Raw genomic sequence first — 27,555 nt, forward strand, 5'->3', positions numbered from 1 at the left:
GTTTAATGTAGTTTCATCAGAAATTGTGAGAAATGCCAGGAGTGGGAGGGCGGCTGTGAAGTTGTGCTTAAGGAAAGGACATGCGGAAACGACAAATGATGTAAGAACTAAATTGAAAATCAGCAGCAACAGGTTTCATGCAGTGATGAATCCTCCCCAAAGCCCAAACCTCAACATAACTGAAAAAGTCTGGGATTAATGTTGACAGAAAACATACCAAAGGACAGCAAACATCAAAAGGAGAGGTTTGAAATTTACTTCAAGAAGCCTGGAGAACTACTCCTGAAGACTATTGAAAGAAATTACAAGAAAACTTGAGAATTCATTGCAATAAAAAAAAAATGTTTAAACCAAATACTGACTTTTAAGCACATTAAAATTTGTCCCAACTCTGTTTTTGCATTTAATGCTGTATTTATATTCATGTTTGTACATGTTTCAATAAATTGTTGCATCACTTTGTTAAAAATTAACAGTTGATCAAGATTTTTGCACAGTACAAAAACGTTGCTCTTTGACACAACATCCGATGTAGCTTTAATTTTAGACAAAGCTGTTCTCAAAACAATTTATTTCTATTTTCTTTATCCAGTCAAGAAAAACAAATATACAATAAATTAAATAAAAATATTGGGCAAGTTAAAATTCCTACATATCATAGCTTTTATAATACTGTCTCAACCAAATGGCATTAAAATGCAGCAGTTTTGGTGACTGCTGTGTCAGAAACAGCCATGTGAGAAATATTGAAACAACAGCTCCTACGGTCCAACACAGGACTGAATTAACTGTTATTTAATATTCTTTGCAGAAGTAGGATATATTGCAGGAATACAAATTAAACTTCATTAGTTTTAGCTAGGCACACCAAAAAAAAAAACAAAAAAAAACTGATGCCTGAATGAATAAATGAAGTGCATCCACAGTATATCTTGTACTCGGTATACGCTTAGATCTTCAATCTAATTTGTTAACATGAAAATTTAAAGGGGCTGCACAGATGTTCGTTTCTGATCTGGACTACTTTTTCTGCATTCATTTCAAAAAGAAAGTGCAAGGTTACATTAGACTTTGTGAACCTCTCCTTCAACCCAAACTCATTTGACATCGGTAGGATTCACTGTCACACACTGCCCTCTCGTGTCACATCTAAACACTGTAAGGAGGTCTGGGTGGGGAGCAAGGCAGCTGCCATTAATGTCATGTTGACTGAGTGAATGGCTGTCTGAGACACGGAGCCCTGTGTCGTCTGCCCGATCTCCACCGCACCACTAATTAACAGCTCTGGCATGCTCTCCCCCAGCTCTCCTCTCTCTTTCTCTCTCTCTCTGCTTCACTCGATTTCTCTTTGCCAGAGCTGGCAGGAGATGAAAATTCCCTCTATTAATTAATCTGAAACATACAGGAATGAGGATGAGGCCGTGATATGTGCGAGTGTGCCTGAGTGCGTGTTTGGAGAGGGTAGAGAGGAGTCCAGAGAGCTGTGGATGGCTGACAGAATAACACGCTATGCTGGATAAATTATTGAGCCTTCATAAGGAGCCTATGTTTGAAATTGGATTTACAGGCAATGCCTATTTTACCCAGGCACATCAAAGGAAGTACACAAGACAACTTCACAGTCCCTGACCTTGGGATTTCACAGGGTCCATAAAGTACAGTGGGGTGTGTTAACACAAAACAAGATATATTCACCTTGGGCTTGATATTGATTACCTCGGAGATGTGGTGATTTGCTATGGATGTTATACCCATCCACTGAGTCTAAATGGCTGTTTTATGCTTCAGGTTTAATCTATGGCTAAGCCTTAATGTCATTACAAATCCAGCCGGATGCATGAGTCATCTTAAATCCAATAGTAGAAAATTAACACCGCTGACATCACAAACTGTAATGTCCTACAATTTGCCTTTCCAGTGACAGGCACAAACATCTGCATTCATTATGTATTCCCATTTATTCAGCTCTAATTGAGGGATGATTAAAATAAGAAGTTTATACACAAACGAGATTTATTCTAAATCTCCACTCAAGCCAGAAATCCTGATAAAATGTAATATGAGACCAAGTTAATCCTTAATCTTTCTGAGGTGTCAACTATCATGTGTCTGCTGAATCAGATATTAAAAACAGTGAAGACCTGAAAATTAACATCAGATCATCCCACACCCCTGTGGAGTGAAAAGCTATTTTCATTTAACTGAAATATTGTTAAAACTTTTGACTCAGACTCAGAAACTTACATTTCATTGAGATACCATAGCTACCACGGAAATATCAGATAATCTGTAACTCCAGGTGCAAGGCAAACAAGCTTTAGATCTTTTGCAATATGAACTATAAAGGTACTAGAGCAGGGATTTCTGGTCCTTGAGGGCCACTGTCTTGTAGATGCTTCCTACTCCAACACACTTGATTCAAGTGAAATGCTTGTTGTCAAGTTCTACACAATAACCCACTAATTTGGAGGGAAGTGGTTTAATTTTGGCAAATATATTTGCGTGATGACATTAAGTTGAGGGGGTTTCATTGAAATCACATTATAAAATGAAGTTCCAACCAAATTCTGTGAGATCCCAAAGAAATAACACGTTATTGACGTTTTGGGTTCTCAGCTCTCACTGTGACTTTAAGCTCAGTTTAGCTCAGATTCTGTAAGAATTAGTGAATGCAAACCTTCACATGGTCTTGTTGCTCAGTGAAATGGATTATTATTCATAATTCAAGTCTTAAAGCACCCAATCTAATTAAGTAAGATTACTGCTGACTAATATACGACGGATGTTGTGTCTACACCACATATTAACATACAGAAGAGCAGTGAATCCCCACTTTTATTTTATTCTGGTCCATCTTTTCCTGCTTGTGTGTGCATGTAGCAACTGAACTCAGGCTCTGTCTGGTGTTTCAAAGGCTCATCCAGGGTTTACTGAGCAGACCGGCCTCCGACTCAAAATACTTCCACTTTGATGTGATTGACAGCTGATTACCACAGATTTTACAGAGAAAAGAGAACATGAGAGTGTGTGCGCATCACAAGTGATCACTCCCATCTCCTCCCATTGTCCCAACCTCATGCTATTTCTGGAGAGGAAGTAAGGAATTATTCTGCACTGCTGATAATGGGTTCTTTGATCTATTATCTTGAACACTGAAGCAGACTTGCACCAGGCTCTGAACAACAGCTCATCTTTTCTGGCTCATTCCATGTTAAAGTTGTAGTTTGTACTTCAGTTATAGGGAGGAGTTCTTTATGTTAGTGAGTGGAGGAGGGAAATCAGGTTGAAAAGGGTCTGCTCCTTACTATCTTGATTTAGCCAGTTAAAGTGTAAAGGGAATTTCTTACATAAGCATTTAAAGAAAAACTGAATTGTGCAAAACAAAAGAGGAAAGCAGGGTGGTCATGCAACTAAATCTAGTTTATTTTAGGGCACATTGCACTTACACTTACTATAATTAAATTAAATTAAATTAAATTAAATTAAATTATGTAGAAGAGGCAAAGTACCGAAATACCCATCTAATAAAATACTATTTGTCCATTGTTTAATTAATTCATAAATAAATCAAACTAAATGGCAAATTATTTAAAACCAAACACTTTTATGTAGTAACTCTTCAAGATCAGTTTTTGATAGATGTGCATCTCATATATTAGTGCAATGTTAAAAAAAAGAAAAATATTACAGAGAGCTTGGCATTTAGCCTCATTTATCTCAAGATGTGAAATGAATTTTATTAACAAACACCACTTCAGACAAATGTTAATGTCAGTAATATTAATGGTCTTTGCCTCATTTGTTCACTTTCATACCAGTCCAGTCAACTTTATTAACATCTCGACGGTAACATTACCCAAACTGTAGCAACTTTGCATATGCTGATAATGTGCTCCAGCACTGACCCAGCCTCTAAACTCCCAAATACAAACCTGACTAAGCATTTGTCACAGAAACCACAAAACATTTTGAGTCCATTTTATAGAAGGTAAGAGCTATTTTTGTTGGCACTGCAGCTGAAATATAATATAAAAGCACCTTTCATCTTTCTTTCAGTTCATAACTGCAAGAATAAGATGTTTCATAATTCAGGTGCTTTAATATTCAGTCAAGGAGACCTGAGGATTTGTTGTTTTAAACTGAAGGCTTGTCCCACTGTGCAGTTAGATCCAACCAATAATACACAGCGAGAAATGACCATAAAAGTGACAATACTTTATAATGAACTGACCATACTGTATTTCAAGTGCACTTACCTAATCTACTTAAATGTGACATTAAGCAGAAGGTTCAACAACTTTTCTGGTGTCTATATCCAGTTTTGTCACAAACACTCCATTTTCACATTAAAAGATGCAGACTCTAGTGCCACTCAGTGGCAGCATGATAAAAAAAAAAAACAAAAAAAACAGCTACAGACAGTTTTTATTGCAGATAAAAAGAAATACATTATTTTATTTTAAAGCAAGAGTAAATCATTTTTACATAAATAAAATACTAAAATATCTATATTTATGCTGTAATTCAGCAATTTTACATATATTTGCTGTTAGAGTGTTTTTTTTTTTTTGTTGTTGTTGTTGTTTTGTTTTTTTTAGGACCAACTCTTACCCGGGTTAGCTCAGATTCAGAGACTGAGCGTTGTGGCGGAGATCGGCGATGGTACATGGGAGGGCTAACGTCTGGGTAGCTTGGGCTGTCATCATCCAGCAGCACGGATCCAACATCTACAGAGTCTTCCTCCTCCTCCAGCTGAGACGTCATGTCATCAGGACACATCTGATGGTCGATGCCATTCTGGCTCAGGTTGCAGTGAACAGCTGAGCAGGTCAGGAGATAAAAAAGTGGGTGAACAAAGGGTGAGCATTCTCTTAAAGTATGACCAAACTAGAGTTAAATAAGCATACAGACAAGCTAAACTATGCTCCCTGGTTAATGTATGAAACATGCACTGTAAGGGTGATTAACTTGACCATAAAAGTTACTGAATATTTTTGCCTTCGTCTGAAGGTTACACTGGAATATTGCTACTGAATCTGCCTAAAATTAAATTGAAAGCATTACATTTTGAATGGCATGTTGAATTATAGACTATATAAAATCCACTAGATGGCAGCAGATAGTGCGCTTCAGCTCAGTTCTGCATAGTTTGTTACATGATACAGACAGGGAACACAGTGTATTTAGTGTTTAAATGGCAACAAATGCAGAACTTTTCTACACTTGTAGGTTCATTCTGATGATCTCACATGTAGTTCAGACAGGGACATTCATCCTGCAACATGACTTCTCCATGCTCATTGCGGACAACATAAAAAAATTGTCTACAGCTACAAAAAAAAAGGACGACCTGCTTCAGAAGCATCCTGCTACAGATCTTTAGATAGTCCTGATGTTAGCATCATGGAATTAGTTTGACTTCAAATGAAGAGGAAGTCCCCAATAGAAATGTGCAGAGTCTGCTACATGCTTTGTGCACCAGTGTACAAACAAGACAGGCTGAGGATTATACCAGCATGCCTAAACCTAAACATAATTTTCTGTTTACTGCACTCTGAGTTCACTGAAACTTTAAATACCTCATTTTCACAAAGTCTTATCATCAAGAGTCTTGAACGCATCACCTATCAGTACATTGTCCTTTCCCGGATTCAACACATAATTTATTCAAAAGTCCTTAAGAATATGATGTCCTTTTGAAGAGAGAAAAAAAAAATCAGTCAAGGACCTGGCACGGGACCTGAGAGATGCATCTGGCCCCTGAGTTCACTAAAACCTGCTTAGAAATGGGCTCCATAGAAGAAAAGCTCTCAGGTAGCCATTCTTAAGGAAAAAGATGGAGAGAAAAGGCTGAAGTTTCCCAAATGACACAAGAACTGGAATAAAAATCAGCATTAACAGCTCTAATTCATCACTCCAACGAATCCTCCCCAGAGCCTGGATCTTAACATTACTGAAGCAATGTGGGATAATTTTAACAGAAAACAGAACAAAAGGCAACCAACATCCAAAGAAGTGCTATAAAAAATCCTTTAAGAAAGCTGGAGGACTACTCAAAGAAATCACAAGAAAAAGGAGGTTCAGCCTGTGTCACAGCTACTCAGATCAAATATTCACTTTCAGACTTGTTAGAACTGTACGCACAGTGTGTTTGCTTTTCATGTATTTCCAAACGTTTGCATGTTTTACTCAATTGCTGCACATATTTACTGCTTTCCTGAGCACACAAGGAAATGAGAGATGGGATAACAATTCTGCACAATGCTGAACACCAGTCACGCAGGCAGAATAAAAAAAAAATATTTACTGTCTATTAAAAACAATGTAATTTACTGGCATGTTTGTGTGCAGTTAAAAATCACAACCCAAAAGTTCTGCTCAAAATAAATGTCAAGATGAATGCAATCTATTAAATATGCCCCTAACTCTCAACTATGAAGCACTGTAGACCAAGAATAAGTACCACGCAAGACAGCAGCAGGTTTTTATCTTCAGGTAATCATTCCTGTTGTGTTTTCTTAGAATGAAAGTCCTTCAGACTCCACTGAGCCTTGAAATCAATCTTTTGAATAGCTATAAAACTGTGTGGACTCTTGAAACAAACTGACACTCAAGCTCAAATCTCAGCCTCATGTGAAAATAAAGATGTTGAAGAGAAACACACTGTTCTGATTCATATCTGTGTATGAGGGACTGTTTCAAGGGAGGCTGTACACTAAACACTGAGATGAAGGGCAAAACTTGCATATCAGCAGCAGGCTTGTATTACTTTGTATAAACCTGTGTCATGTCATTTTGTCATCCTTCCACAAAGTTTTTATTTTTAGCCTTGTTCCTCACAGGAAGCGTCAAGCTCGAGCATTATTTTAGTCTCATCAGGCTGCGAGGCAGGTGCAGAAGCGACAGTGAGTTGCAAGGCATCGCTGAAATAAACCATTTGTCATCATGCAACCGGCCCAGTTTTTCTTTATAAAACACCAGCAACTCATTTATGTGGGAGAGGAGCCAAAAATCCTTTTCATCACACCTGAAGGCTGCCTCAGTTCCAATTCCTACTGCGGATACGGATTAAAGGTCAAAGCAATGTTTTTCAAAAGCTGCGCATCCTGCTTCACTTAACACGCCAAAAGAGTGAGTGAATGAACATGAAAACAGAACAACATTCACTCACAAGGATCAAGACATGCAGACATTACTTCAACAAAACTGAGCACTTTGAGTGAATCATATGATTGCCTACTCTGAATTAATATTTAAAATTGCTGGTTTCCCAGAAAGACAAACTGATATTGGCTGACATTAGAGAGATGACAGCTAAACTTTGGCCAAACACTAATGTCAATCTGATTATTGGCACAGCAGCAAGTGCAGGAAAACAGACAATTAGAGACTTTTTCAGACCAGTGCCACAGAGCAATAATAACAAGTCTGACAATTCAGATTAAGCTGAAACATCTGTGCCATCATTATACAGCATGTAGCAGGACTGAGGGCTGTTCTGCTTCCTCCTTCATGCACATCTGGGAGACTAAGCATGAGCACAGTCTGATGCAGAGAACAAATAAGCAAACATATGTGAGAGTAATCCTTTCCTCTGAGTCATGCCCTCCTCTAAATGTTGTAATGAGCATAGTTAAGCACAAATATTAACATGATTAGGCTATCATTGCCAATTTAGTGGAGGAATATTCAGTGTGTGGTTACATTTTGCCCATTTTCTTTATTTGCAGGGAAGACATTACATCGGCTTTGTTTGCTTTAGTGTTGTGGGATTTTTTTGTATGTTTAGAGAACTGCATTTACTACTCCTACTAACAGTGTGTTTATGTACAGTACAATATATATATATATCTTTTTTTTTTACGTGGTAACTTATTAAATATTTCTTGTAGGGTCAATGTTGAGATACAAGAATCCTGACTGAAACGCCATCTCTGTATAGCTGGAACAACTGCATTAAATAAAAAGGCCATGAACAGGTTTACAACTGGCAATAAAAGTTATGCAGGTAAAGAAAGTAAAAACACAAGTCAAGAGAAAAGTGAGAGGTCAGTTTGGGCTGAGTCAGTTTGGTCAGACCTTGGACCTCTTCTGTTTAACTGGTATTGCTCCCATTTGGTCAGATATTATAAAATGTTAACATTAGTTTTCACAGTTATGCAGATGAACTTTATGTGTCTCTGTCACCAGATGACTGCAGCCCAATAGACTTACTGTGTCAGTGTCTGGAGCAAATAAACACCTGGATGAGGGAGAATTTCTACAATTAAATGAAGACAAAACTGAGATTATTCTGTTTGGTAGCAAAGAGAAGAGGGTCAGCATTGGTAAACACCTGGAAACACCTGGGCTCTTAAAATCACCGACCAAGTTTGTATCCTTGGAGTGTTGATAGACTCAGATGAGACTTTCAGCAGCCACATCAAAGCTGTCACTAAGACAGCTTTTTACCAGCTCAGAAACATCAACAGAATTAAAAATTTAGTCTCCCAGAAAGACCAGGAGTAACTCATCAATGCATTCATCTCCAGAAGGCTGGATTACTGTAACGGCCTTTTAACAGGACTTCCTAAAAACAGCAATGAGCACCTGCAGCTCATCAAAAATGCTGCTGCTAGAGTTTTTTGACATTTTTAAATCCAGGTTAAAAAACATTTCTTTTCTCATGCACCCATGCATGAAATCTGAACTGTAACTTTTTAACTTATCTTGCTTTTAATCATTTTAATTGAATTTATGAAAATATTTTATTGGGATTTTTGCTATTTATTACTGCCTTTTACTACTTTTTAATGCTTTCTTTGCACCATCTATAATGTTTTTAATTTTTTATGCATAGCATTTTGAATTGTTTTGTACATGAATGTGCTATACAAATAAACTTGCCTTGATCAATAGAAAAGGGACCACAATTTTAAAGCACAGATATAGTATAAAATATTTCCCAATTATGTCGCAGTGGTTTTTTTCTACAACACAGATAAAACTTTGCATAATCTTGCAGGTCTGTGAGATCAGAGAGGTTCACAGTGGAAATGTAGGCAACCATGCAGCGGACAACAAAGCAAAAAAAGTTTGCTTCCCCTCTCTTATGTCAGGAGTTTGCTCTGGAAGGAGAACACACAAAAACAAGAGAAAAAGCCAATAACAACTCTGCTGGCTCACAAATAAAAAAAAATTGAGTCTGGGACTTAAATGATTGGAACAATTAATTGAATCCTGCCAAAAATCCTCTCTTTGCATGTCATCAGTTATTCTATCTAAACAGGATTTTCTGCTCGTCAAAACGATAGCTAAGGAGGAGGGCCACCATCACAATGTTTGTTTGGGTTTCTTTGTTTTTTTTTAAGTAAGTTTATGTCATCCATCCATTTTTTATACCACTTTTTACAATCCAGAATCACCGACGGGGCTGGAGCCTATCCCAGCTGCTATTAATGTGACCCAGGACAGATCGCCAGTCCATCACAGGGCCAACACAGAGAGACAAACAACCATTCATGCTCACTCTCACTCCATGGCAGAATTTAGAAATACTAATTAACCTAACAAGCATGTTTTGAACTGTAGGGGGAAGATGGTGTAACCAGAGAGAACACATGCATGCACAAGGGTAACATGCAACCTTAAAAAGGCCACAACTGAAGTACAAACCTGGAACCTCCTTGCTGTGGGGTGACAGTGCTAACCACCATGCCACTATGCAACCCCCTTCAATAATTCATATACTGTAAAAGCAACAATGAAGGAAATTAGGAAATCATTTTTCTCACGTTTTCTAATCCATTATTCATCATATCATTATATTGTGAGTCATATTATATGGATAATTTTTTCAGTTGAACCCTTTTTAGTTTAAAATGCAGGCCTTACACCAAATTGCATTTATTTTTCCTTAAGAAATTCCAGGTTGTTCATTGTTTAAGCGTAAACACTTCTTTGCACTAAAACCAAGGGAAAAAATTGGAGTTTTCATTATCTATAAGTTGTTATTTACAGTGATGTGAAAGTGGAAAGAAGTGTTTTCCCCCTTCCTGTTTTTTTTTTTTTCATGTTTGTCACACTTAAATGTTTCAGATCCAACAAACATAAATATTAGTCATTGGCAACACAAATAAACACAAAATGCAGCAACATGTCGGTTTGATCTTTTTTTCCCCCTCTAATAATAAAAACCTTAATTTAAAAACTGCATTTTATGTTTACTTCTGTTGTCTTTGATTAATATTTAAATTTGTTTGATGATCTGAAACATTTAAGTGTGACAATCATGTAAGAAAATACGAAATCAGAAAGGAGGCAAACATTTTATCACACCACTGGTCCAGCCTACTTAAAATCAAAGTGCACTAGATTTGGCCCCTTGGACTAAAATGGGTTTAAAAAAATGTTTTCTGTTGGTGAGAACTACAATGCATGCGCTATCTTTTCCTTATGTTTCAATTGAATTGCTAAGATCTATTTTGATGTTTCGACTGTTTTAAGATTATCTTGTTTTTATTAATATCCATACTGTTTTGTGTCATGTTGCAGTTCTTTTCTAACTGGATGATAAACTGGATGTTATAATCCTCCTGCAAGACAAATTTACCCAGCTAAAGTAACCTGACCTGACCTCCCTCCATATGATGATGTGTCAGTAATCCTTAAGAGAAATTGCAACTATCAAATATTCAGGAAAAATGTCTCTTATAGACAAGTAAAAGCTATAGTATACAAGAGTTACCTAGCTAAAAATGTACTGACTAACTAGCTTACTTATGCATAAGTGCACTATAACTGTCTCTAACTGATTAATATTACATACATATAAAAATTATTTTAATCTGGACTACAAAACAGAGTTCCAAGAAAGGGGTTTTATAGCCACAGAAATAATATCCATGAGACATTTCAAACAAACAACTTGAGATGCGGAGCACGAAGCATTGCTCCCTCTCACTGCCTCTCTATCCCTCTCTTCTTCTGGCTTAACCCTCCACCTTTCTCATTCCCCTGACTCAATTCATGACTGCTGAGCAACCTCTCTGGAAGAGAAATTAATTTTACATCCTCTGCCAAGATCATTTGAACAATGGTACAAGCAGGCTAAATGGATGGATGGATGACAACATGATGAGAGGGGTTGAGCAAGGGGAGGAACACAGCAAACAGAGAAAGAACAGGAATGCTCCTTGGTGATTCAGGGGAGAAAGGCTGGGCAAACAGGGGGATAGGATTTTTTTTTAAACAGCAACAGTTACTATAAATAGCACTATTACATTCTTCTCTCCGTCCTTCCTGACATGCGCTCTGAAACAATCGTGAGGGAAGAGACAGATGAGAGGATGTCTGCCTCCATTCTTCCACTGCTTTGTCTCATCCAGCTCAGAGAAACAGGAGGAAATGGATTAAATATCAAATTAAAACAAAAAACAGTTTGATCACTGCATAGCCACAGGTCTTTTTAGCATCTAGAAGATTCAGAGAGAACGGGATTAGTCTAATACAACTGATTTAGTGTAGATTTACAAAACAATCTAATTTAAAAAGCTGAACTTATAAATGCATTTCTCATATTATTACAAGTGACTCGTGCACCTGCTTAGTGCTTCTAAAAAAAAAAGAAAGTTTACATCCCAAAACTGAAAACCAGAAAAATAGTGCAAGCAAAATATTAATTTATTCACTGTACTATGAAGCTCTTAATTATCCTTAGTTCATGAAGTACAACAGTGTGCAATCTAAGGGCCACATGATCTCAGTTTATAAATAACTGCATGAAAGACCCCCGTCTCTGCAACACCACTACAGCCACTTCACACTACAAGATTTCAATAGAAAATTCACATCTCTTCAAACAAAGCATCTCAACCAAGTCTGCAAATCTAAATCATATCAGGATTTGATTACCGATCTTGCAGCATTCAAAGGTATCAATAAGTTTTTGTCATGCTTTCCGACACATCCCAAACTCAGAACAAATACAAAAAATTCTAGAAATTTAGGAGCATGAAAAGGTAAAAATTGCAGAATTCGAGCTGTATAGGTGACTTTGGAGGCGAAATAATCATGCACATTTCTGTTTTTTTTATAATAATTCTTGTTTCTGCCTGATCTGTTTTGTGGTACATGGTAGTCCATGTACATTCAGATACATGTAGTATTATATCAACACAAAAGTTATCAAGGTACCTCACCAGCCATTTTCTATCTACTGTCAAAAAAAACTGTGATTTCTACTATGTACTTTTTGCTTCACTTTTTGCCTCCTTTGCTCTCTAGACACTCGCTTGCAGTATCTCAATCACGTTTCCAGCTGTGAGCGCTGCTTCAGCATAAAATTTCCTGCTGTGAAGTTCTTATGTGAACAGAAACTAAGAGGAAAAAAAAGAAATAAAACAGACAAAATTGCCCATTCTTTTTCTTGAACATTGAGTTTATGTGAGAAAACGGCACAAGTGGATTGGCCGAAGCACAAGGATGCATCATAGAGCCGTTAATGAAAGCTGCTCTTACGTTCCATCAAGCTTTTTTGAGTCGAGTCGGAATCAAGCGCTCATAGACCATCTTCCTCTTTTGCATCTTCATCACAATTCTGCTATTTTTGTGTTTGTCAGCCTGCCAGTGCATACGCAGCACCCATTCAGAAAAATGCTCACAATTTATTGCAAAACTGAAAAAAAAATCCTCTTTTCTAAAAAGTTTGTTCTTTTTTCCGTCTCCCTTTGTTGGTTATTAAAATCACATAATAGTCAAGATTTTGAGACTAAGATGTTAATAATTACAATGTTTAATGGCATGAGCTGGTTCAAAGTAAAACCAGCAGTCAGTCCACAATCAAAAGTGAAGTTTGCTCTGTGTGGGCGCTCAGGCTCGTGATGATCTCTTTTTCATTAACTGCCTCCCAGAGTGGAGCAGAATGAATTTCTGAATATAATGAACTGTTTTGACCCAGAAACAAAGTCTAGAAAAAGAGGCCAGAGTAAACCAGATGACTGTGGGGGCTGTGCAAACTCTGCACGACACTTATTAGACCTTTCTTCTTTTTGTCTGTTTTTAGCAAAAGGTGAAGCCAATAACAATTCGCTGATAGGTGGGAACTTAAAACAGGAAGGATGTGGGTGCAATCTTTCCAAACCAGCTGCCAACAGAAGCTGTTGGGAGTTAAAAGAGGTGGTCTGGCACCAATCTTCACGAATGACATTTCAGTCATCCATGCAGCTGTTACTCTTTTTATATGTTAAAAGAAGCTTGGAGCCAAAACAGAAATCTCTCTTGGTCACATGACAGAAGAGAAATGTTGACACTGAAAATGACCAAACATTTTGTAGGATGAATGTGTAAATTGGCAAAGCTGACCAGTTTCCTCCCTCTGTCTCCAGCTCTTTCACACATGCACAAATCTGAATGTATGCACAGTGATGTGAGCTGACTTATACAGCTGACACATGCACACATAGAGATGCAGTGTTAGGTCTCACCTAGTCTGCTCTGACAGTGAGGAAACCAAGCTAATCTAAAAGGGGTGTCGACCGAGTTCATGCACTGCTCTCAGCATCAAAAAAAATGCGTGAAGATTGTGTAGAAAAAGCGTGTCTGCTCAGCTGTCTATCCTGGAGACTTTGGAAAGAGTATCTGCATCCAGGGGGAACAAAGGACATAGAGCCTTGTTACATGATTACTCAGGTACTAATTAGAATATATTTGAAGAATAGAAAGAGACAGGGGAGAGAAGCGCATTGCCTTCAGTCAGAGATGTTTTGGACAGGAGCCTCTAGAAATCTCTTTCTGCACAGTGAGATATGAAATGCTAAAGACAGCACTGATGTGTATTTACATAATCCCAAAAGTATTTTAATGTGGCTAGGCAATACTGAGTGAGTATTTTTGTTTTGCCATCAAACTTGAGGAATGAGGATTGCTTTTAACAACAAATTTCAGGAACCTAAATATTTTTATATACAGCATTAGTAAATGTCTCACAGAGAGATAACACATGGTTATGTAAGCCAAGTATATATTCCACTTAAAGATGTGCATGGTTAAGAAGTTTCTGTTTAGAGAACAAAAAAGTAGGACATTTCTTTTTACCTTACTCATCCATGAGTCATCCACAATCCTGCCATTTAAGGCTTTTCAGACATTAAAATTCACGTTCTGGCTCTGCCATCTGGGGCTCAGGTGATCTGAGGGGGTCAACCCTGATGCAGTCGTCCTAAGTGATTTAGAGGTGAGAGTGGGTTTTAACACAGCTGTATGATTATTTACTTAACGGAGAGGTTCAGACTGCTTTAAGCGAATAAGCCAATAACTGGAATAAAGTAATCTTAGTGCTGCAAAGCTGCATAGACTGAGTTTGGTTTTATGCATGGAAATGGAAACAAAAACTAGTCAGTGGTTGCAACTTGAGGTTGCAGCTTAAAAGTTGTATTTGATGCATCTATGTATGATCATTATTTTATGTTTTAACTCATTTTTGTTGCTCTGAAACCACAGAAGCTCCTCGTCCTGCTGTTTTTGGAGTAACTATTTTCCTTTATGTGGTGGGAATTCTGCAAAATAAGGAAAAATATAATTGCATTTTATGTTTTATTGTTGGCAAGAAGATTTGTCCCTACATGATGACGTGTAAATTAGGACTGGGGTCTCTTCCTTCCTAGTGTGGACAGGCATACATTTTTTGTCATAGACCTATTAAGTTAGTGTCTCTGTTCATATGTTTGCTGTTGGGACATACAAACTAACAGCATGACTAAATATCAAAATGAAGCAAAGATTTTACTTAGCTAGCTACTTAGACTCTCTGTGGGTCTCTTAATTCACCCTGACATCCTATCAAAAGTTAACTGAGCTCAAACTTCACTGACTGCCCTCCACAACCCGGGGGCCTGATCAGCTACGATTGGTTGGTACTGTGTCTGGCAGGCGCACATGTGCTCAGCTTTGAACATTTCTGAAGCGCAGAGAGGAAAGGAGGATAAGAAGAGGCATACGAGCTGAGAAGAGATGAAAAGGAAAAAGTTGGATAGAGACAGAAAGTGAGAGTAAGAACGACAGAGAAAATGAGTTGGTGAGACAGAGCTGGAAAGAAAAAAAAAGAGTGAATAACCCACTTTAAAGCAAAACACACACACACACACACACACACACACAGGAGTCAAATATATCTGTTGTTCGCTTGGCTTGATGTGAAGCATGTATCCTTGGCTTAAAGCTGTAAATCTGGTCTGCTTCAAAAGCACAAAGTGAAAGGATGACAAAAATAGACTGTCTTAATTTAGAGCTGAGTAAAGTCTATTAATATTTGATAAGAGACACAAACTTCCTGCATTTAGCTGGCACAACAGGGACTGTTGCAAACTAAGAGGAAAGTTCAGGATTTCTTTTGAAACATTTATTTTTAGTAACTAAATGGCATTAACAGCAACTATCATTAATGCATTAATGTGTTTCACACCAACTGGAAAGCAAGGAACCTTGTATGTTTGTCACTTAGATGCATAAGAGTCATAATCAAGCAACAGTCTTTACAAGTTTCACTGTAACAACGGTTTAAGGATGATTACTAATCCAGGTACTAATTATGCAAATTGGGTGTCAGCTATGATGTTACTAAACTGTCCTTTGTTGTAATTGTAACAGCCCCCCCCCCATTAATTACATTTATTTTTCACTGACACACACACTTTTCGCTGTTGCTTGTTGTTGCCATTTATCTCTCCTCATTTTGTGCAATTTGCATTTTAATTGTTTTTTTTTTTTGTTTTTTTTTTCAAGCCCTTTTACTAAAGTTAACAGCAAATGATTCACAAAAATGTGGATTCAATGCAGGCCTCTATTCTTTTTGTAAACGAGTGTTAAGATGTACTGTTTCAACCAAAGCAAGATCTCTCAAACAATAATCTGCAGGATCACCACTGCTGCATTCCTGGCTTAGTGTCACCCAAGATGATAAAGACAGTGGCCCACTAGAGATGATAATGGCTGCAGACAGACCACTCTCCAGCCCTGACACAGATCCATGGAGATTAGCTAGGCAATGCTAGATGACATGCAATCAAGCCATGGTTGGTTGACGAACACAGTAACGCATGCAATGCATAACCCAGCACTGTGTGCTCTTTTAACTGATTAACTTTGAAAGGTGAGTGGTTTATGTCAAAGTATCACCATCATGCATACCAGTACATTCTTGTTAAAAAATGTTATCAGATACTAAATATTAATATTAAGATGGATATCAATAAACACAGGAATCAATACTTAAAAGTCATTTTGGCATCTGCTGGTTCACAGAGAGGAACAGCCACCTCTAATCATTTTCAACAGGCACTGCAGCAGGCAGCCCCTCCCCCTGCAGCAGCTACCTGGTGGACCCATGGTTTACAGCAGTGGTGGCCAACGTCGGTCATCGAGAGCCACAATTATGCAGGTTTTCCATGCATCCCTGCACCGACACACCTGACTTAAATTAACGAGTCATTGTGCAGATCCTTATAGGCTGTTGGATCCAATTAATTTGAGTCAAACACTGCCGCTGTTTGATCTACTATAAAGGAATCCTGGTCCACTTCCAAAGAGAGTCCGATCTATTTGGAGCAGTTAGAACAGGTATTTGACCATAAAAAGAAAACTTTGGTCTGCTTGAAAACCAGGGATCTAATTCTGCTTGCAAGTAAACTCTGGTCTGGTGCACTGATAGTGGGAAAGCTAACAGACCATCCAGCGGACCAAAGAGAGAAAGTGACGTATGATGCAACATACCACAATATGACATATTTCTCTGCCTCACCTGCTACATGTACTGGACAGGTGTAGAAGTAGCAAGCAAAGCCACTGGACCAATCTGTTAATGAGTGTTAGCTTCAATCTGTAGACACTAGCAACACAGAACATTATTCTTTTATCTTACCCCTCTGTTATGAAATTTTGTACATTTTATTTGCATGCAAGTACTTTTGCAGCAATAACAAAAAGCAGCTACAACAGGTGTAGAGAGCCTTTGTCAACTTGTGAGCATATATAACAGACGCTAGGTTAATATATGGGAACTACTTGGTTATTTTGAGCAGGTCACCAGCAAGTTATCACATCTAGTTTCATCAGGGTTATTCATTAATGCAGTTAGCTAGTATAAGGAATAAGGAATTAACCTTAACATATGAAAACCATATGATTCATTTATAAACCTTAACGACTTTTGGAATCATATTAGTGTTGTGTTGGATGGGATCTCACCTGAATGCATGTGATGTATATTTAACCTAAGTGCTTGAAAAAAACAGTTCGAAGCTTCAACGTTGGCTCTTCTGAACAAAGTAGAATTTTAAAGAATTTCAAAGTTCCTCATCATTACTGTATCATATAATATTTCACAGGCATAAAAATTGTACACTATTCATAAATCATGAATTTCCCCAAAAACATGTGCAATATTGCCTTACCCACATTTTTGTCATTGTTAGAGCCAAAAAAAAAACTCTAAAATAATGTCAGCATGGTTGGTCTTTAATTGCCTGTCTAAAATAAAATTGTAATTAGTTCTACTGCAACGCCCCCTATAAAACATTTCTACCATATATATTACAATTAACAGTTAAAATTAAGTTTAGGCTACCATTCAGCTGCTTCCAGAAAGGGAATGCAGTCCAGAAGAGCAAAACTCTAAGCACCTAATGTTGGATTTAGTCATTCTTAAAGTAATGTTAGCGTGCATCTTTCTATTTTAGCTGCCTTGGTTCACAACTACTCACAGTCAACACACACACTTGCTAATAGATCCAAAGCTGCAATCCAATTCCAGCTGAGGAGATATCAGAGGAATCTACAGTGGAGCACTGCCAGAAAAAGCCACATAATGACTGTCTTCACCTGACACTGACTCCATCCATCTGTGCCCAATGTATAATCAGTGACACATTAACTGTTTCCAATCTGCAGCTTCAATCAGTCAGCAGAATGCAGCGCAGTAGGCTTCATGGTCATCAGGGAATGGGGCTGACACACTGCCAAGTTTCTGCATTTGACACAACAGGGTGCCAAAAACTCACAAAAAGCACAGAAGTCATCATTTAGGGGAGGAGAAGGACGTACACAAAGTTCTGTAAGCGCTTTGCAAGGGTGAAATAGGCAACAAATGACTACAACACTCAGCAAAATTCGTCTCCTCCCACGGGTTTAATTTCCCTGATGCTCATCCGCTTCACAAAGGTCGATAAAGCTACGGCATACAGTAGATGTTGTTCTGCCCCATTAAGTCACCCAAACAAGGACTCATACTGTCAGCAGCATTAATGTTGCACAAAAGTGCACTATAAAAACAAGTCTTACACAGAAATTACTTAAGCTAATTTCCGTATAATAAACATAACACAAATCTATAATCCTCATTTTGTCTTTTCAGAGATATACAGTTACTGGGGTGATGCTATATTTAAATTTTAAATGAAGGCAACTTAATCTAGAACCAGTGAAGCCTTTCAGATGAGATGTTAAGCATCTTCAACACAGCAAAGCATCCATTTAACACTGAAACATCTCAATTAGATGCTCTCTTCCATTTGCATAACTATCAGATCTAAATATGGAAAGCATCTCTTATGTCTCTTTCATAAGTGTAATTCTGACACAATATGCTGTCAGGAGCATGAAAACACCATATCCTGCAGCTACAGGTGACACAAGCAAAACTAAAAGTTTTAATCCAGGTGTAACATGAATAAGGAAATAATCTAATTTCAACTTTATCCTCTGCATTGTGGTTACTTGACCAATTTTCTTTTTTTCTGTTTGTGAAACTTGAGAATGTAGCTTTGTTCTGTATTTCCAGAGATTTAGTTTTTTTAAAGCACCATTCTCAGTTTAATCCTTTGAACCCTGTGCCTATTTTTAGGCCGCTTCTATACCCATAATGAAATGGATATATGTCTGTAACTACAAGGTCTATTTGCATACTTTTGAATTAATAGTAAAGGGAACACTTGTGTCATTTGTTAAGACATATAAATATCAGTATAAATTAGGGGAGAATACATTAAATATACATTAACATAAATTAAAAAGTCTTTCAGAATGAATGTCCCTTTAAAACGATGCAGCTGCTGCTCTAAAGCTCCATCAAATCATAGTATAATATGTGAACATTATCTTTGCAAAGGTCAACTGATTAAGTAAAAGAGAACAAAATTGGAGGTTTTGGTATAAAAAGGTCAGCCAGGGTCTCCAAAATGGCTGTTTTGGCAGTTTGGCATTGTAAGTCCTCCCAAATTGGGGGATCTTTTGGATTAAAAGGTTGATTTATTCAAAAGCAATGTTGTGGTAGAATAGTTCTGTCTGTCTCAGTTTCAAGGCCAATTGCTAAGGTAAATGCCTATTCTACCTATACATATAAAAATCCTGTTTAAAAAGACATTTTGTGAATGGTACCTTTTTGTGTGATTCCTAAGATTCAGAGTTTTAGAAATACTCTCATTAAAAGTTTATCACAAGTTTCAAGTTCTTCTGGGAAATGATAAAAAAAAGAAGTACTCCGTTAGGTACCAGGGTGACTTGGGCTAATTTAACTAACATCGGGAAAAGAGGATCCTGTTAAGCACTGCATATTCTGGAAGTAAATATACTGTCTGTATAAGAGCTGAAGATGCAATAAGGATACCTTTTACATCAGGATAATTATTCTTGACACTAGTGTAACACTAAGTGTCCAGACTTTCCAGTTGCCCTTTTCCTTTTCCTGGATTTCTTCCACACAAGCTGACAGCCAGACACAGTGATGCATGCTGATCCTGTGAAAGTGCTCAGGCCAGAGACACATCCAGTTTCATTGTAATGAGTGAACCTCATATTTGTTGAACAGATTCATTCAGGTACTTGCACACTCATCAGCTCTGCAAGCAGTGGAAACATCTACCACTCTGCTCAGAGTAGCATGACTAGGACTAGTTTGTGCCCAGCACTACTTTTATTTTATGTTTAACATATTACATGAAATATGGCTGCAGTTCCATCCAAACAAAGATTATGCAACGCTACTCTCTTGTGATATTTGCTTTATCATTTGTCATCTGATTCCCACTCGATTGGACTAAGGTGAGAACTACACTATCATGATTAACTTGAATTAGATTTAATCCTATTTCACTGACTCAAATAAATTTGTTTATTCTATTAATTCTAGTTCAAGGCTAGATCCCAAGGATGGATTTGAACTGACTTTTCTGAGTGGGTGCACAGGCTGGCAGAGCAGGGCAGGACAAACCAAGGAGGCTTGATGCACAGAGGCAAGAAAGACGAAGTGAAATGAACAACTTCAGCCACAGGGGTAAACACTGCTGTGACTGGACACAGCGTCCAGTTCCTGACTCTTTCCTATATAGATGTGTGTGTGTGTGTGTGTGTGTATGCGTGTGTGTGTGTAAGAGTGTGCATGTGTCTTTATACGGTACATATTCATGTCACATGTTAGACTCTTCCCTCCTCCTCCTCCACATACACACACAGAAAAGTTCTTAAATGCCACGGCATCATAACAGTAGTGCTGCGTTAGCAGGGGTAAGATGCTGAAGGTGCCGCTGAGAGGATGAAATACAAACTGGCAAGCCTGAAGGCTGATCCGATGCCAAGATGCTGGAAAAGTATAACAGCTGCATTAACCTGCTGCTTCGCCTCAACCTTTGTAAATAGCTGAAGTAACTAGTTGAGACACAGTTATTTGCTAGACGCATGCTCAGACAATGCTGAAATATGCTGTTACTCCACAGATTTATGTGCTATTTTGCTAATACACTGAGCAATTAGTTGTTTTAAATACAGTTAATACATGTTCCTTTGACTCGACCATTTTGTAGAGGATAATTGGAGACTTTTGAAATTTGGGCAGGGATTACATGTGTGTCCATAGAATGCTAGTATTGCACCTTAAGTTGACCAGTAACTTTTACATGCATCATAAATTAACGTATAGCTGACCTGAGAATATAATATGCATAACTGTAGACAATGTTTTTTTTTTTTTGTTTTTTTTTTCCACATTTCTAAAAGTATTTCAGTGTTGAGAAATCTTTGTATGTCTAGTCAAAATAAATGCAAATACAATTTTGTTTTGTTTTTTTAAAAAGCAAAGACAAGTGCATTTTTTAAAAAATAACTCTGCTTTAAAAGGAAATTGGCAGGACTATTAAGAAGCATTTTTACCATTTCATCATCTGCCTCTAACCACCAACTGTAAAATAATTTCCATATTCAAGTGTAGTGTCTCCCTTTAAAATGGCATTTTTGACAGGAGACAGAGTGAAAAATTGTGGGAAATACAAAGGCTTCAGACTGTGCAGTCCTCATAAAAGCTGACAGCATGACAATATCTCCAATTATCTTTCACACTAAGCTTCAATCCAGGACAAAACTTGGTCCGCTATGACTTCCATCTTTTCCCCAGCAGGACAAAAGCACAAATACAAACAAAAACTATTTAAAAAAAAAAAAACACTAAACCAAAAAAGCTACAGATAGTTTATTTCATGCTGAGGCCTAGAGGCACCAGCATGCTCCATCACACTTCTATGATTGCCAATGTTTCACTCAGTGTTCACCATCATCACAACTTCCTGCCTAAGTCAGATAATATACTGAACGTACACACTCTGTTCTAATCCAACCCAACCCTTAGTCAGTCTGTTAGGGCTAAAATAATCATCGATCACCAAGTCATGACTTTGTGTCAGCTATTTAGAGGAAACAGTACATGATGTCTCCATCTGTGCTAAAGACTCGGGGTCAGAATGACCTAACACCATGACACCATCTGTACAGAAGAATAAGAACAGCTATGAAATGTATGTAGTTGAATGGAAAAAGAGTGAAAAAGTACCATCTTGTCCAATTGGCATATTACACAATGTCTTTATTCATTTAACATAAACTAAGACGAGCAGAAGCAGTATAATAAATAAGTACACCCCAATGCCTCAGTTGCTTGTAGAACCACCTTTCGTACCAACAAGTTAACCATTTTCTGTATATCTTCAGTCTCTGAAATTTTTGTGAAGGAAAAATGTCACTCTTCTCTCCAACGTTGCTTCAGTTCATTGGGGTTTGCAGGTGTTTATTTATGCCACAGCATTTCAGTCAGGTTTGGGTCTGGACTTTGGGCCATTGCAACACTTTTTTTTCAGCTATTACCGCAGCAAATTTTGTAGATTTTCATCTGTATTTGGGATCATTGTCCTGCAGCATGATCCGAATGCGGATTATGCGGCTCATGAGGATTATTATCCAACATGATCCGCAAATGGACTCAAATGGCCAAACAATACCGCTTTGGTCTCGTCTGTCCAAAGATCATTGTACCAGAAGTCTTGTGGTTTGTTCAGATGCAGCTTGGCCAAACAAAGTTGTGTTGCCATGTTATTTTTAGAGAAAAAGTATTTCTTCTGGTGACTTTTCCAATTATACCATATTTGTCCAGTCTTTTTCTAAGTGTACTGTCATTAGCTTTAACCCACCAAACTGAGGTCTGTAAAGTCTGAGATGTGGTTCTTTAAAAGTTTTTGCAGCTTTTCTGAGCATTGGGTCAACTTGCAAGGAGACCTTAAATGGTCTTAAATGTTTTCTTTTATAATAGTCTTTCTCACTATAGAATGATGGACTCTAAATTGTACTGAAGTGGCCTTGTAAAGCTTCACAGGATGAGAGTTCTCTAAGATAATTTGTTACGTCTTTCCTCAGACTGTGGTGGCCTCACCTGAATGATCTCAAACATTTGTTGGACACCAAGAGAACTTTCACAGATTTTTAGAGGAGCTCACATTCACTGATGATCAATTCAAATGCATTTGATAAACAGCACCTGCCTACTATTTTTTATTTGTAGATTTATTCCTAACCATGCAAAAAGAATGGACTAATTTTTTGCTTTTTTTTAAAAAAAAAAAAAAATACATTACTTCTGTATTTTTTTCCTATATCCATTTTTTTCTTGTATAAAAGATTCTCTCCCAAAAGAGCAATTCTTTATACTGTTGACACAGTAATCACCACAAAGTAGCAATGCTCACTTTGTTTTTTACACATATGTTGTTGCTTTCATGCCCTGAATTTGCTGAACGCAGCTAATAACTGCCTTCCGAAGGTGGGGGGCCGCACTTTCAATAATACTTGTTTCTCAGAGAGCCGACTGTCCTCTCATGTGTTGTAAATGATTTAAAACATGACCTATATTCTCTGTCTAAAAAGGGGTTGTTGGTGAAGCATAGAAATAGAACAGTGACACTGCAGGGTTGATTTTTCTCAAACGTCACAGCCTTAGTTAAAAATGACGCTGCTGCACAGCTTCGTCCCATCCATAGAGACAGATTTCCCCCAGCCGTGAAGAAACTAACTAAACATACTTTGATGAAGATCACACTTACAAACAGTGGATAAACCAGAGATGAAGATACATCAGTCAGAACATTTGCAGGGTAAATTTAAGTCGAGTTAAGTTAAAACTCAACTGAGGCCATTTAATTGTCCTTGACCTAGTGTAGCCAGGACAGGAAATTGACTTATTTACTGAAGTATCCCCAACTCTACTACAAAAAATGGTGATGTGATCCCGTTTAAAAGCTTTTTCCTTTTTTTTTTTTATTACCTCACAGGCCAAAACAACCAACAATGTAGAAGAAAGCAAATTAGCTTCAGTGTTTTGTTTTTGCTTTGTTTTTTTTACAGCTAAATAAAAATTTGTTTAAAGCTGATGGAATGATGCTGTGAGACTTGTAACTTCTCTTTGACATTAATTTTTTTTTTATTTTTCATGCTGCTGTTAAGAATATTGAAAAGGACAATTCCCAAATTCGCCATTTCATGTATTTCAGGGTTTACTGACTAAGATCCCCCTCTCCTATTTCCTGATAAGCAATTATAGACCTAATGTGTATGATCAAGATATGGAAAATATATGTCACTATACAGAAACACATCCAGAGATGCAAGACACTGACGTGCTGAGAAATCTAAACTGTTTCTATGCAGCTGTGCAAGAAGCCGTAAGGAAACCTATTTTCAAGCCTTGATTATGAGACTGTAATGTTTTGAACAGTGGACTAATTTAGCTTTTTAGAATTAGGTCATGACATCGGAATAAGAGAAAATGTGATTTACAAATTGTTTCATGAAGGTTATGACCCACAGAAGTGCAGTGAAGATTGTCACTAGTGTTGCAAAAGAAAAGCAACAATAGGTGTTGATTTGTCATTTGCTGATGTCCATTCAGCTATTTTTAACAGTTTAACAGTTTAGGGACGTGGTTGTTAACTAACAGCTTGGGATGTGGATGTGTAGAAAAAGAAATCCATTTACATAAATCTACTATAGCAAGCAGCCGTTTGTCACTGCAGATTCTGTGTTCAGAAATGCAGCTGTTTTCCCCTTTAAGATCTTCTTCCTATTTCTGGGAGAAGTGTTAGTTATCGCAGCATCATTGAAAAGGGACATGACTCAGAAATCAGCTCTCATAATGATACAAGTCAGTGAATTATGACTGAATGCACTACGTTGTCCTACAGCTGCACAAATTGCATAAGTGAAAGATTTATACTAATACTGTATTTTGCTCCATGTGTGCACATAAATGCACAAATTAAAAAAAGAACAGCAAGTTTCGCCTCTTATGTTCTACAAGCTTCTGAATTTTATTTCTGGCTGAGGTGTGAGTTATACTGTCTCTCTGAGAGATGACATCAATGTGATTATGAAATCGTTAGATAGGAGTGATAAAGTGGTACCATAAATTACTAATTTTATGGTTGTGGAGAAATTGCTTCGGAGAAGAGGAGGATTTAAATTACTCACTCGGGTGGATGAAATTGGATGAGAAAAGGATGAAAAAAGTAGATGAAACGGGATAACAGATTTTTATTCCGTTCTGGAAGAAAGTATGCATCTGCAGGCAGCTTCAGCTCCCACCTTCCTCTTTTACAGCTTGAAAGATGAGTCTCAAGAGATGCATGAATAAAACTGGAATATGCTGGAAGGTTGGCAGTGTTGTAGTTCCTGCTGTACTGATGGTATTTCATTCAATTCATTGGCACCTGTGGGTCAGCTGAACATGGTTGTTAGTGTCAGACAAGTAATGAGTTTTTGGTCTGAGTATTTAAGAAACTGTTGATCTACTGGGATTTTCACAAGTGTCTCTATACGGTTTTCAGAAAATGCTCTGAAAAAGAGAAAATATCTAGTGAGTGGCAGCTCTCTGGACAAAAATGCCTCTAGGTCAGAGGAGGATGGGTTTGAAATGACAGAAAGCCAATAGTAACTGGTTACAATCATGGTGTGTAGAATACCCTCTCTGAACACACAACACACCAAATCTTGAAGCAGATGGGCTACAGCAGCAGAAGATCAAACTGGGTGTCACTCCTATATGCTAAGATCAGGAAACTAAGGCAACAATTGACACAGGATCACTAAAATCTGATCAATAGAAGATGGAAAAAATGTTCTAATGATCTAATGATCTATAAAATGGTCTAATGAGTCTCCATTTTAGCAGCAACATTCAGATGGTAGGCTCAGAATTTGGCATAAACGACATGAAAGCATCCTGCTTTGTCTCAACAGGTCAGGCTGTAGTGTAATGGAGGAGGATATTTTCTTGGCACACTTTAGGCCCAGCTGAGCATCATTAAAACACCACATCCTAACTAAGTATTGCTGCCAACCATAGCTATGCCTTTATGATCACAGTGTTGAGTTCAGTGTGTTCCAATGGCTTCCACAATCATGAGATCTCAATCCAATAGAGACCCTTTGTGTCACCGTGAATGTGCAGTCCACAAATCTGCAAACTGTGTGATGCTATCGTGTCAATATGGAGCAAAATGTCTGAGGGTGATTTCCACCAAATCAGTATCACTAAGAAATAAGGCAGCTCTAAAAAGGCAAAAGAGGGGGGTAGCCAAAGAGGCAATCTTACTGTTTTACCTAATTTGCTTTGTGATAAACTCGTTAGATTAGAGTTGCCTGAAGCTATGCCTCCATCATAAAAGCTGCATTTACGGCAGTAAAATAAAATTTAAACTTTGCAATGCAAATTTCTTGCTATTTGGAGTTCTTAACCTAATAATAATAATAATAATAATAATAATAATAATAATATTCAATAATAACAACAATAATAATAATAATAATAATAGGCAAAAGCAGTTCAGTATATGGAAAAAATCAGAACGATAAAACGGACAAAGAACACTTGTTCAGATGAAACTGCGCAGCACGTGGACATTGTAAATAAGGTTGTCAAAGATGAATAACCTGGTCCTGACTAAGCAGGCGCCATAATGTCATACCAATCATGCCTGCATGGGGCAAATACATAAGGGGGGGGGTTGGTCCCACTGCTTGCATGCACCAATCCCCTCCAACATACCTCTCATTGGATTCTGGATCCACAAGATGCCACCGATAAGGTGAGGAGACTGACCGAGCATCCCGACTCACACTGACTGTCACTGTCTTGTTTTTCAACTTAAATGTCCCGAGCGAGCCCCTCAAATGAATGTTTGTCGACAATCACGGGGAGAAGCGGGTGACTTCCTCTGTCCACATGTCTTAACACCTGCTGCCAGATGAGGAGTCTCAATCAGACTGGTTTTGCGGAACAAGACTGAGCGCACAGACGGCGCTCTGTTGCATCACAACAGAGAACAGTCCCTAAATAATACTGTCCTATGATACAATAGCTTTCCACTTCCGCGCTTCTTCGGCGTCTTATCCTCCACAGAACACACGGTGTCAGGTGCACCAGAGGTTGTTATGCGAAAGGGCTCGCAGACCTGTTAACCGATAGTCTCCAAACGTATAGAGCCACGATCAGGCGAGCACACGTTGACAATTTAAAGACAGACGGAGGCTGCGCGTTCACACGAGGCTTTCTGGTGTATGATCATGTATAGCAAAACAAGGAATACATTCACTTACAGTGGAAATAATAACAGAGGATGACAGGACTCCGCGGGTATTGCAATGAGAAGCGACCGTACAATCATCCAATCACAGCTGACCCGGTTGTGTCTGGGTTGAACCCTTCAAACCTTTTTATCATCAATTGTAACTGCTGTCTGTAATCTTTTAAATGGATTTTTAAAAAGTGCCACACGCAGGTGGAGAAGCCTTACCTTCAACAGCCATTGTGCTACTCCACAGATTTGGGCATCACTTGCAAAGGAACAGGCGAAATGTAAAACTCAGTGCGTTCTCATTGTACCTTGTTGTTTGGCGTGTTATCATCAGTTTGCTGCGGGCGAGTCTGAGCGCACAGCTGCTACCGCCGCGCCTCAAAGGATCCTGGGAAGTGTAGGCTCAGCGCTTTCTGGAAGATCAGAGAAGGGCAAGTTATATCAGTTTTGCAGAGAGAGCAGTTTGGAAGGAGTCCGTTCTCCACACACCCTCCCTTCTATGTTATGGATGGTGAGTTTGCAGATATCCAAATGAAAACGACACTGCAATGAATCAAACAAATACTCCAATATGCCGCAGCCTGCTGAAGCAAGGTACAATTCTACTTTTCGTCCATTAATTTTCTATGCCAGTCCATTT

General features: G+C 38.0%; 1 protein-coding gene across 2 annotated transcripts in view; it reads right to left on the minus strand.

The window, feature by feature from the left end:
• Positions 1–27,264, minus strand: part of samd12 (sterile alpha motif domain containing 12) — a 121,286-nt gene extending 94,022 nt beyond the window's left edge. The window contains exons 1-3 of one of the 2 annotated variants that reach the window (XM_041967012.1): positions 27,135–27,197; positions 26,387–26,578; positions 4,612–4,820 (exon numbers count right to left, since the gene is read on the minus strand). In XM_041967012.1, coding sequence (XP_041822946.1) covers positions 4,612–4,820; positions 26,387–26,447 — 270 coding nt within the window. In that variant the 5' untranslated portion in view covers positions 26,448–26,578; positions 27,135–27,197. Of the gene's footprint in view, positions 1–4,611; positions 4,821–26,386; positions 26,579–27,134 lie in introns of both variants that reach the window. The other variant, XM_041967013.1, reaches the window with a different exon arrangement.
• Between the last annotated feature and the right edge of the window lie 291 nt (positions 27,265–27,555).

The sequence above is a fragment of the Melanotaenia boesemani genome, chromosome 17 (assembly GCF_017639745.1).
Source record: "Melanotaenia boesemani isolate fMelBoe1 chromosome 17, fMelBoe1.pri, whole genome shotgun sequence".
NCBI lineage: Eukaryota > Metazoa > Chordata > Actinopteri > Atheriniformes > Melanotaeniidae > Melanotaenia > Melanotaenia boesemani.